The 12,726-nt window shown below is 39.7% G+C and overlaps 1 protein-coding gene across 2 annotated transcripts in view; it reads left to right on the plus strand.

The window, feature by feature from the left end:
* Positions 1 to 12,726, plus strand: part of CDC14A (cell division cycle 14A) — a 147,186-nt gene that overhangs the window by 105,195 nt on the left and 29,265 nt on the right. For both annotated transcript variants that reach the window (XM_033093974.1, XM_033093973.1), the window contains exon 10: positions 5,429 to 5,567. In XM_033093974.1, coding sequence (XP_032949865.1) covers positions 5,429 to 5,567 — 139 coding nt within the window. The remainder of the gene's footprint in view (positions 1 to 5,428; positions 5,568 to 12,726) is intronic.

Here is a 12,726-nt window from a genome sequence, read left to right on the forward strand (position 1 = left end):
AGACAAGCTGGAAGCTACATTTTGCCAGAGATGCAGAGAGAGAGAAATGAGCTGCACGTGGCCCCGATTTAGACGAGGGTTCTTTCTGTCAGGTCAGCCACAGCTACAAAGTCCCTACTCTCCCCTTCCCCGTTTCTTGGCAGGATAGGGCCCTATTTCTGGCAGGGGGTGGTAGCTCTATTAGGAAGGTCTCCTTTCTTCATCATTGCAGACAGCTGTTTTCAGTTCTGGTCAAGTCACAGTGGGATGACTTGCCCCAGGTGTGGTGAATTTGCACCCCAAATTTGCCTTTCTGTCTCAGTTTATTAAAGCTGGCCCAGGCTCAGGAAAGAGCCTGCATTTCACATATTTGAAGTACCAGTGGAATTTGAGATCTAATGGGAATATGGCAGTTCCCGTGTTTAAAAGGAGATAGTCATACGCTCTCTTTCAAAGTTTTATTTTTGTGTCATGAAAATCAGCATTTTTCCTGGGATTAATTTGACGATATTTCTGAATCAGTCAGTTTTATGATTTCCAAGTCCTATAGTTTATCTGTGTGTCATATCCTATATTGACAAATTCAAGGGAGAAGACATGCAAAGCTTTTATTAAAAGTTAGCGTCTTTCTTGATAGCACTCCTTACATAACAAACATCGTGAAAATATGACATTCTAGTGTTAAATATTTTCATTACAGACATTCTATGTATTATATCCTTGACCCGTGAATGTTGACATTTTAAGAAATATATTTATTTATATTGCAGAGGTTTTTATATCTTTATTTAAAATCAGAGCATTTTTTATTTTAGCATTAAAAGTAATTTATTGTAGTTTTGGTATAGTTAGTACATTCCAGTCTTGGCTTCTTCTTTATATCCGTAGTTATAGGACTTCTGTTCAGCTAGTCTTCAGGTGGTTCTCAAGGGTGATTGTCCTATAATTTAGTTCTAATTTTGATGTGGTCCTGGGAGGAGGTGAGCACAGCGTTTATCTACTCCATCTTACTGGAAGTCCTAAAATCAGAACCCTTAGCATTGAAGTTTGTTCTTGCATAGGAAGGTCACATTTACATGTGGTGACATCTTTTTGAGAGTGTCATTTCATTTGCTTCCACTTGTACACACACGTAGGATTCTTTTATAAGGATTATACCTTCAGTTTAATTACAGATGTATTGCTTTTAATAGCATACTTATCTGCTATAGGCCTGTTAATTATTTTGACATCTGCCCTAATTAATTCAGCTTAATTTTCTGGGAATCCAAGCAGCACTGAAGATTTTAATTGAACTACAGGGAGGGGGGAGAGAGAATCTTATTCTATTTTGATGGCTGCTGGAAAGAGAACGAACATGCCTCAACATAAGGTACTAATGGAGAGACAAATGAGAAACTAACTTACTGGGGATATGAAATCCTGTGATGATTTGGTATCTGCAGTTCACCTTCTGGTTGATAAAAGAGATGGCTATGAATTCTTGAAATTTTCTAGCACAAATAATAATTTAAAAAGTGGGACCATTATGCTATTCTGGTGTGTGATTGTTGATGTTTTATAGGGATTTTAGGAACCACCTGGAATTGTAACATGATTGGCGTTTAACTTGGTATGAATAGATTATTTTTAAACTTCTTGTCTTACTGTGCCAGGGACCCCTTTAATTATGAATGCTTTAACAGATTTGTTAAAGTTTTTATAGAAACTTAGCAAAACATTCCTATTCTGTTCAATTGTGATAAGAGCTCCTAACTATTGAGTGCGAAGTAGGTTCTTTTTATAGATCAAAATTATAGACTCTTTTTTAAAGGGGGAAGCAACTTTAGTTTCAGAGAAATGTGAAAACTTTCTGCACCACCTTTTTTTTGGGGGTGGGGGTTGTGAGTGTGTGTGACTAGGAGCCCGACAGCCCCTCACACAGGGAGGGGAGCAGCGAGAGGTAGTGTTGTCTCCATAAAGGCCATCTTCTCTCCAGACAGAGACCCCCATTGGTGACATGAAGGAGGGACTTTGGGTAACAGCTGAGCCCTGGGTCCTGCTACAGGCCATCCAGCTGTGGTTTAGCAACACAATTACCTGTAGTTTTGTCAGATGTCTGGGGAGTGAACAACTGTGCAGAAACAAAGTATCTGCTCTGGGCAGAAACAGAAAGACAAGTTACTCTTAATTCTTATAAATATTAAAAGAAGAGTCCCACTGAGCCCATAAATTAAACTTTACTCTTTTCTAATTAATGTTGGTGTTTGATATGGGGCAAAAGGTACTTCAGATGAAAGCCAGGTAATTCCCACACCACCACCACCACCCCCCGCCCCACCACACACACCCTTCTCATCAAAACAGTGTAAAAATAATTTTTAAAAAGGAAAGGTTAATGGGAAGGGAATGCCAGACATCTATAAATTTGGGCTTGATTGTGATTTCATTTGTATTTTCCATGTGTATTCTCAATCCCAGGTGATACTGCTCCCAAGGATGCAAAATTGTTTTTTGGGGGCAAAAAAACCCATTTTTTGTATAAAGCAGGATTACCTACAGCACATAAAGAGATATGCAGCATATCTGTGGAAGTAAAATTTCATGGGGGACAATTAAAAAAACTCTAAAGAGGTTCTCAGGAGGGGGAACAATAATGAAGAAAAGATTGAAAGACACTGATGTAGAGACATAGCTTTTTTATATTTTCACATTTATAAAACTAGCATAGATCTTTAAATTGATAGCATATCATAGTTTAATTTTTTCTCACTTAGTGGAACTTAATGGTGTAATTACACCATTAGATGACATGATGGTATGTTAGATTTGCTGAAATACTGTGTATTTCCAAGTACTAGGGAGATAGAGAAGATTCTCTTTGTTATTTGACTAGGGAAAGCTGACCAAAGGACCCCTCCTTTTGGGGGGAAGGTGCTTAAACGTATCAAAAATGAAGTCATCAACTTTCCCCTATTTCCTTTTCTAACTAAATATTTCCATGCATGAACTTGACATTATAACAGTTTTCCAGGCCGGAAATATCAGTCATCTTCAACTTTCCCTGTGACCCAATCAAAATGTCTTTCTAATTCAGCTCTTCCTTTTCACTACTGCTGTCACGCCCACCCCCTGCCCCTTTCAGGCACTCTTGCTCTCCTGCCCCAGCCAGCCAGCTTACCTCTCAGGCTTTCCTCTCTGTCCTTTCCAGTCTAGCTGGCATGCTGCTGCCAGATCCATCTGCTTTCCTCATGTCACTTTCTTGCCCCCCAAATATGTGGCAGCTTCATTCTGCCCTTCCCATTGGTTAAAGAAAAATAGAGATGTTTACATGATCGCAGTTGTATGTTTATTTAGCTATTGATGATATGAATTCTGTAATACTTTTCCAATGAGTTGAACTTTGTTCCTCCAAGCACCGTCTCCATACATTTGAGGAGTAACACACACAGGAGGAGATGTAACTTGATCAGTGCTCAGAGCATTGTGCATCTGGATGTGAGCACTCCTGACAATACCTCAGCCGTCCTGGGAACCCCAGGTACCCATAGGCTGGTAACCCCTTCACCTGTGTACAGGCTCCTCCACGCCCGTCCAACCTTATTTCCCACTCAACCCACAACAACACGTTCTCCAGTCCTGCCAGACTTGCACGCATCGGACACTTGGCTGAAACTGTTCGGTGACCTTCCTTTTCTTGACTTTGCTAAGGTCCTTGTCATCAATGACACATTCTTTGAAGACACCAGCAGCTCACATGCCCCTTCTTTCTCTGAGAGCCCAGTTTCATTGTAAACCTCATTTCTTATTGCTTCTTAGCTAATGTTCTTATGTCTACACTACTTTGATAGCTCATCATGGTCAAGGATTATATCCTGTACTTGCTTATATATCCTTATTTTATGAGCAGAGCCCTGTCCTGGGTATGTAGTAGGCAATGAATAAACATTGGGCTGCCGAATCTAATATTTAAAAACAAAGACAGAGCCACTTTATCTTTCTGTTAAAAAAAGTGTATGTGAGATAGGAACAGATTTTAAGTAGTGGAAATATAACTCAGCGTAGTGCCTTGCTTATGGTGGTACTTAACAAATAAAACTTGATAGTACTGAGTTTAGTTTCAAGAAGCCAGATATGGAAAGATTTAGAAAATGCTTATAAATAAGCATTATTAGCTCAGCGCTGTAAACCTTGAGGGCAGGCGTCCTGCTTGCCTTCATATTTTCATCCCCCACGTTTATCACAGTGCCTCATACACAGCTGGTCTCAGTCAACACTCATAGAAGTGAGTGACAGAATGGATGAGCCACGAGTGGAAAGAATTCTGGGGTGAGAGTCCAAACACCTGGGGGATTTTAGTCCCGAATTCCATATTCATGTGTTACACAAATGTGAGTCAATTGGTTAGTATCTTTGGGTCTCAGTTGTTCTGGGATGTGGACAACAACCACTATATTTGAGAACCTATAGCTTGATCAAGTTTTTGAATATCTTTGGGAAAGGAGGAAGCCAGTGTACATCTTTTCAAAAAATTGGCTAACATTTAAAGTCCTATCACTTTTATTTCTCTGGAGAGAGAAAAAAATATAACAATTTGTAAAAACACTTTGAAGAAGCCACAGTTCATGACAGTAGCCAGTACTTCTTTGAAAATCATTTCTAATTGTTTTAATTTATCTTACATAACAGAGATTGGGGTCAACATAAGGAAAATATACTGACACAGAAGTTGTTAAAGAGGAAGAGCCTCAGGAAAGGAAACTTGAGTACTTCTGTGTGCTCGGTTCTCTTTCAGTGGACTGTGTGCTCTCACAAGGGCAGGCTCCGTGTCTGTTTTATTTGTCACCGTATCCCCAGCTCCCAGCATAGTACCTGGCAGGTAGTAGGAGTTCCATCAATACCTATTGATGAGGCTTGATGATATCTTGGTGTCTTCTAACTTGAATTCTGTGATTCCTTATTCTAAGAAAAGTTAAAAAACAATTAAATAGATTAAAAAATGACCATAATAATATAATCAGTTACACTACTGACTCAGGGGTCACACACAGAAACAGTTAACTGCAGATTCATCTCAGCCTGGGCTGGAGCCAAGGTCAGGGAGCAGGAGATAACTGACAGGTGATATTTTGCAAGTACTTGTCATGGGTCCAGCATTGCCTTAACAATAGCCACAATGACAGTCATTCTCAAAGGCCCTCGGGTTGAACTTGGTAGTTTTTCAAGACCTTTGGGCTGATTTTTATACTTTAATACATGTTAATTTTAACCATATGATCTATTTTAAAAGATTTCTGGATTTAGAATTATTTTTTAACTTCACATCATGTAAAAAGCATCACATTATTGTCTGGGTTTAAAAATCTTGCATTATACTTCACACTATTATAGTTTCTGGGCAGGGTGGGATTTCAGTTGTAGGTGCATTTGCTATATTTTGTTTTTCTTATTCTGTTTCCCTCTCTTACAGCTGGTCTTGGAAGAACAGGGACGTTGATAGCCTGTTATGTCATGAAACACTACAGGTTTACACACGCTGAAATAATTGCTTGGATCAGAATATGTCGGCCGGGCTCCATTATAGGACCCCAGCAGCACTTCCTGGAAGAGTAAGTCTATTGTCTTCATTATCGAATTACATCCTGGTCTTTTCTGCCTCGTTCCCCTGGTTATGGAGTGTGTCAGACCTGTGGTTATAAAATGGCTGCATTGTTAGGGAAGTCAGTGGTTCTGATGGAATATTGTCGATTTGACAGCTCATGCATTCTAACTTCATGCCTTTTATATCTCTTAGATCAGGGGAGAGTGAGAAGAAAATCATAGAGCGATCTCTGCCTACCTTTTTTCTGTCATTTTCTATGTGTGATCTGGCTACAGTGCAATTTTCTTATGTCATCCCACTTGGCACTTTTCATTCTTTTCTTTTGTCTGCATGTCTAAAAGCAGAATGGAAAAAAAAAACATACCACACAACTCAGGTCCATCACTGACTTCGGTGAGGTTGCTGCTCTCTGACAACTAATTCCCCTGCTAGTGTAGCTGCAACTTAGGAGTTACCGAGGAGGAAAAGCGAAAACTGGGTGTTAGTTCTGGCCCTGCCATTAATTAGCTTTATGACCGTTATTTAAAAGAATACTTATATAAATTCATTCCTCAATACTTATATAAATTATTCCTTCACGGACTCATTTATTAACTATTTGTCAAACCCCAGACCACAAGGGGGAGAGATTTAACCTGTAAGGGCATAGCCCTTTCTGGCTGCCCCTTAAAATTTTAGAAATTACCATCAGTTTGTTTACCTGTTAATAAAATGAGATGAAATAATACCTAACTGATTTAGGTCCAGCTCCAAAGTGGTATCAGTTAGTGATGTCTTATACTGAAGTTTCCATTTTTTCTTTTTATACTGGGATGGCTCTATTTTGAATAGCATTCTTTTCCATATAATTAATTCCTTTCCCATTTAAATCATTTTAATATTGGTGAGAAACAAATGATCATGAATTTTACAGGAAGATGCCATAAGTAAGCGATCAGCATCTGAAATGATGACAAGGATCTGAGCCTGCTGAGGAATTACTCTAATGGCCAGTCCCAGAAGGAATAGCTAATAAGAACACAAGTGCTGAAAAATGTGCAGTTGTTCTTTAGCTTAAAAGAATAAGGCAAAAGTATAATAAATACACAAGGAAAAAATACCCAAGAATCATTAAAAAAGACAGAAGTTCCTAGGTTTTTGGCCTATGAGATATAAATTAAATAACTGCATTATTTTAAAGCTTTATTCTTTATCAGATTCTCCCCCGGTGGTTTCCACTATTTTGCATTATGTGTGCCTATAGCGTGGAGCTCTGTGCTATGTGTCTGCCTCGTGCTTGTACAAATTACCTACTGACGTGGAATAAATGGCCTTAGGATTAGAAAACAAAAATTATTCCAAAGCCTGATTCTTTAGGTGATCTCTTAAAATCATTGTTTGGAAGAATGTGCATTAATTGGCTACCTACTGAATGCTCACCTGGCACCTGGCGCTCTGCTAGGTGCACGGCTCACAGAGAAGGAGACGGAGCTGAGACTCCCACTGGGCGAGTTCACCTGATTTTTCTTAGGGCATCAGATACCACAGCTCTCCCACTTCATGCCTGCACACTCCTCCTTCCTACCTCCCTGAGAGGCTTCCTTTCTCAACCACATCTCAAAATAATAGCAGAAGAAATTAGGGTGATGAGGCAGAGGCACTCTAGTTATAAACAAAGGTGTTTTTCATTTATAGACACTTAAGCTATAACATTTAGAATCTTTCCTTAGGTGTGAATCAATACTATAGTTCCGAGTATGTGTGTGAACACTGAGGTGCTGGAATGACTTCCTTGTATAACTGAGGAAGTTAATGTGAGTGTTAAGTATAAGTATTAAAATTAGTCATTGCTATTTCCTTGGTCAGATCCTTCCTGAAGGCACTGTACCTTCTATATTTCGCAATATTTCTCATAGAGCTAGCATGGGAAATGTCTGCATTACTCACGGGCTCTCCCAGATTTTTTGATTACCTCTTTCCAGGTGGCATTCTGTGGCCCAATCTGCTTTGTGCCTCTGAGTGACAGCAGAGTATCACTTTACTTGACTGTACGTTTCTTTTGTTCTCTCCAACTCGTATTATTTTTCATTTCCAAGCCTGTGTCTTGACATACTGTGTGGCAGAAGACATTGGTGCTGTTCCTTCATCCAGTAACTGTCTATTAGGTGTGCATTGTCAGGCAATGCTTTTGGTCCTGGGCTTGCAGCAGTGACCATGACGGACAAAGCCCTTTACTCCCAGGGTGTTTATGGAAGGAGCACACCATAAACAAGTGTGTAAGCTTGTATATGCAATGATTTTGAGGGTGATACGACCATAGAGACTAGCAGCAGGGGAGAGAGGTGACTCCTGGGGGTGGGGAGAGCCCTTTACATTGAGTAGTCAAGGAAGGCTTCTTTAAGCCGCCGGGACCTTGCAGGTGAAAAGGAGCCAGTGCTGTTAGTGTGAGTTGTGTCCCAGTTGGAGGGGCACACAAAGCTCCTGAGATGGGGGAAAGCATACCATTTTTAAAGCCCAGGCAGAAGGCTCATGTAGGTGAAATACGAGGTCGGACAATTAAGTTCATGAACTAGAAAAAAGTGCTATATACCGTGTTTCCCCAAAAATAAGACCGGGTCTTATATAAAGTTTTGCTCCAAAAGATGCATTAGGGCTTATGTTCAGGGGATGTCCTCCTGAAAAATCATGCTACGGCTTATTTTCCAGTTAGATCTTATTTTCAGGGAAATACAGTACTTCATTGCTGAATATCACTACAGTCACCTTTGAAGTACCTCCCCTTGGGAAGCTATGCACTGACGCCAGCGCCTAGTCCATCCTTCAAAGCAATTTTGGAGCTCTGTCTGGAATGGCCATCAGAGCTATCATTGTATTACCCTTGATGTCCTGAATGTCATCAAAATGTCTTCCTTTCAATATTTCCTTTAGTTTTGGGTAAAGAAATAAGTCATTGGGGGCCAGATAAGGTGAGTAGGGAGGGTGTTCCAATACAGTTATTTGTTTACTGGCTAAAAACTCCCTCACAGACAGTGCTGTGTGAGCTGGTGCATTGTAACGATGCAAGAGCCATGAATTGTTGGTGAAAAGTTCAGGTCATCTAACTTTTTCATGCAGCCTTTTCAGCACTTTTAAATAGTAAACTTGGTTAGCTGTTTGTCCAGTTGGTACAAATTCATAACGAATAATCCCTCTGATATCAAAAAACGTTAGCAGCATTGTTGCAGCAAGTTGGCGAACTGAATTGTCAGACTTCGTATAATCAGCTGGGTGATTTGAGAGGTAGGCTCAGTAAATGTTCACAAAGTGAACATACCCATGTAACGACCCTCCAGATCAGGAAATAGAACCTTTATCAGCATCCAGAAGCCCCCCCGTGCCCCTTTCATTCACTACCCAGTTCTTCTGCCCAAGTAACCATTATTCTTACTTCTAACACCATAGATAAGTTTTGCCTGATTTTGAACCTTCTATAAATGGAACCAGACAGTATGTGTGTCTGGTTTCTTTCACTCAACACTATCTTTATTGTTATGTGTAGCAATAGTGCGCTATAGAGAATATATTATATATATTACACATTATGGAGAATACTGTTAATATGGAAATGTATACATTATATAGTTTCTCTGATGATAATAGGTGCTATGCAGAAAAATAAAGTAGGGAAGAATAGGGGATGCTAGAGAAAACAGTTTTAAATATGGTGGTGGTTGTGGAGCTCAGGGAAAAGACTTTTGAGCAAAGATTTGAGGAAGTGAGAGAATAAATCTCGTGGGTATTTTGGAGAAGAGGGCTTCACACTGAGAGAGCAAAGGCCAAGGCTGTGAATGGGAATGTGCCTGAGGCCACTGCGGCTGACCAGAGGACAGTGGGAGATGAAGCCAGGAGGCAAAGTGACCAGGTCCCTCCCAAGCCTTGTAGGAGTCTGGCTTTCCTTTGGGTGAGATGAAAAGTCAGCAGAGAGTTTTGAGCAGAGGAGTGATGTGATCTGACTGTAATACACACACATACACACACTTTTTTTAAATTAAACATTTTGAGATCATTGTAGATTGACATGCAATTGTAAGAACTAATAGAGAAGGTCATGTGTGCCCTTTCCCCACTTTCACCTGAAGCTAGCATCTTGTGAAACTCTGGTACAATATCCCAATCCGCATATTGACAGTGATCCAGTTGAGATAGGGAATGCTTCCATCACCACAGGAAACCCTCACATTGCTTTTGAACAGTCATACTCCCTTCCTGCCCTTATCCCCTCCTTGACTCCTGCACTGCTAACATGCTCTCCTGTTATATATTTTGTCATTTCCAGAGTAGTATATATAAAGTCATAGAGTATATAAGCTTTTGGGCTATTTTCTATCTTTTGGCACACCTATCTGTTGGATATATACCTGTGTTTGGAACAGTCAGCTGTCGCCAGTGTTAACCAGAGTTTTCCAAAGTCGGTGTGCTCATTTACATTGCCATCAGCAGTGTGTGGGAGTGCCAGTTTCCTCAGCTACTTACAAACACTTGGTATTGCCAGTCTTTTAAAGTCAAGCCATAATATTTTGTTTGTAGTGGAAATTTGGTTCAAAACTGATGTGGGACTTCTGACTCCAGAATTGTATAAAAGTAATTACGTGTTCTTCTAAGCCACTAACTTTGTGGTAATTTGCTACAGCGGCTTGGTGTAGATAGGAAACTAGTGTATCTGTGTAGATATTGCCCATTTGTATAGAGAGTCAGTAAATATGTACAGTAAGATCCACAGATCCTAATGTGGATGTGGGTATTCTGAACTTCTCTTATTCATTGCGTTTCTACTTTGGAGTATTTGAAGTAGGAGAGTCCTCTGATCCATATGTTATTTAAGGAAGATTGGGCTGCAGCAATATGAAAATGAATCAGATGGCGGGAGATTGGAGCCACAGGAGCTAAAAAAGAGACTACTGGACTGTCTTCTAAAGGGGATGGGGACTTCCACGGGGCTAGAAGTTGGACTGAAGAGTTAGAGATGGGTACCAGGGACATTGCCTGAAATAAATTTCAGGCTTCCAAGATGGACTGATGATATGAGAGATGAAGAGAGTGACGTGAATGATGACGCAAAGGCATGAATAAGTAACACATTCATCAGAAAAGAAATAAGAGGATTAAAAAGTTTTCTCATAGGTTTTCATCTGTCAAAAATGAATGAGCACCTTATATGGGTTGTATTCTTTCAATCTGAGCAATGCAATCAGTGCTTTTTAGGTAATTTAATTCTAAATTTGTGACTTTAGGAAAGCTGGTTTGTCACATCCTGCTGGTCCTTGAATACCAAACATGCCCAGGTGTTTGATTTCTATGTCTTGAAGAAACCTTTCTCTTGTGTCACCAGCAGTAAGAGATATTTATTAACATTTTTGTAAGTTGATACATTGGCATATCAAGACCTCTCCTTTGTTACAGTATGACATTTTATATTTAAAATTATTTTTTCTAGGATAGAAATAAAACTGTTTGCAAAGCAACCATTATATGCTTTTCTTCTAGTTAAAGCTGATGTTTCTAAGCTAAAAATACCATGCTGAGCCCCACATATGTCTTCTACCAAACATCCTCAAAGTTCTCAAAATGATGTTCAAACACGTATTATTGAACCAAAATCTTAACTCATCCTTCTCAGAGACATCCTTTGAAATAAAAAGATGTGATCAGGCTTCTTTTATGATTTGTCTGGTTCTATTTATTGGGCATTCACCGTGTGGCACTACACTGACCTCTCTGGATCATGATTCATTAAAGCTTTCATTCATAATAAAGGGATCCTTGAGGGACTGATAGTGGGTTCCCAAGGGGACTTTCAGCTCACAGAGATTCCTTGAAATAAAAAGCATTTCACTTATGGGGCCCAGTACCATTTTGTTGTTTTTATTTTTAAATTTCCTGGGCCGGCCCAGTGGCTCAGGCAGTTGGAGCTCTGTGCTCCTAACTCCGAAAGCTGCTGGTTCGATTCCCACATGGGCCAGTGGGCTCTCAACCACAAGGTTGCCGGTTCAACTCCCCAAGGGATGGTTGGCTGCGCCCCCTGCAACTAGCAACGGCAACTGGACCTGGAGCTGAGCTGCGCCCTCCACAACTAAGACTGAAAGGACAACTTGACTTGGAAAAAAAATCCTGGAAGTACACACTGTTCCCCAATAAAGTCCTGTTCCCCTTCGGGGAAAAAAAAAATTTCCTCCTGAGACAGAGAGAGAACTCATACCAAGCCTAAATCGGGATGCTGCACAAAATTGTGTCTTTGCCAAGTCGAGTTTCCATTTTGAATGAAGTTATCTTTAAGGATATAACAATATTGTGGCTAAACTCTTTTTCATTTCTAAGTCAGAAATTCCCCTATTCTGCTTATTTTCATCAATGTCTGGCCAGTTGGATATTTTGCAGCATTCTAATTTAGCTATGTCTTCAGTTGTCTGCTATGCTTCTCAAGTATTAAAGTGCTTGAGGATCGTTGGGGCATCTTCTTAAATGCAGTTTGTGATTCAGTAGGTCGGGGGTGGGACCTGAGACTCTGCATTTCTGACAAGCTCCCACCTGATGTGGTGCCTCTGCCCACATCGTAAAACAAGGGTCTGCGGCTCGGCTCGTTCTTACTCTGCAGATATCAATTTGGGGCTTATAGCATTTGGTAAGTTTCACCATTGAATTGAGTGACATCAGAAATTAATAGTTCAACCAGTGCTTTTTATTTCAAGAAATTACCAAAACTAAGATGAAGAAAACCTGTTCAAGAAATGAAAAAAAATGCTTGAAAGTGTCTAAGAATAACAGCTTGAGTTTTTAATTGTAATTGATGCCTACTGTTTCTTTTGTACATTTTTTTTTCAGATACATGCACTAGGTCAAGAAAAGTAGATTTTTAAAAATAATCTATTTTAAAGATTTAAGGACTTGCTACTCCTACAATACAGAACTTAAAATCTGAAATATTATAAACAAAAGAATTTAAAGTAATAGTAGACAATGTTGTGGTTTATTTATTAAAATAACAAGTACGTTGCATAGGTCTGAGTTTGTACTATTTATTTGACGGTCACATTTTTGCAGTAACACTTATTAAAACCTTTGGAGTTGCTTTTCAGTATTTACTGTTTCATCATTTGATCCACTTGAAGGTCAGTTGGCATTGAATCTATCGGCTAAGCAAAAATAAAATC

This window comes from Rhinolophus ferrumequinum, chromosome 22 (genome assembly GCF_004115265.2).
Source record: "Rhinolophus ferrumequinum isolate MPI-CBG mRhiFer1 chromosome 22, mRhiFer1_v1.p, whole genome shotgun sequence".
Taxonomy (NCBI): domain Eukaryota; kingdom Metazoa; phylum Chordata; class Mammalia; order Chiroptera; family Rhinolophidae; genus Rhinolophus; species Rhinolophus ferrumequinum.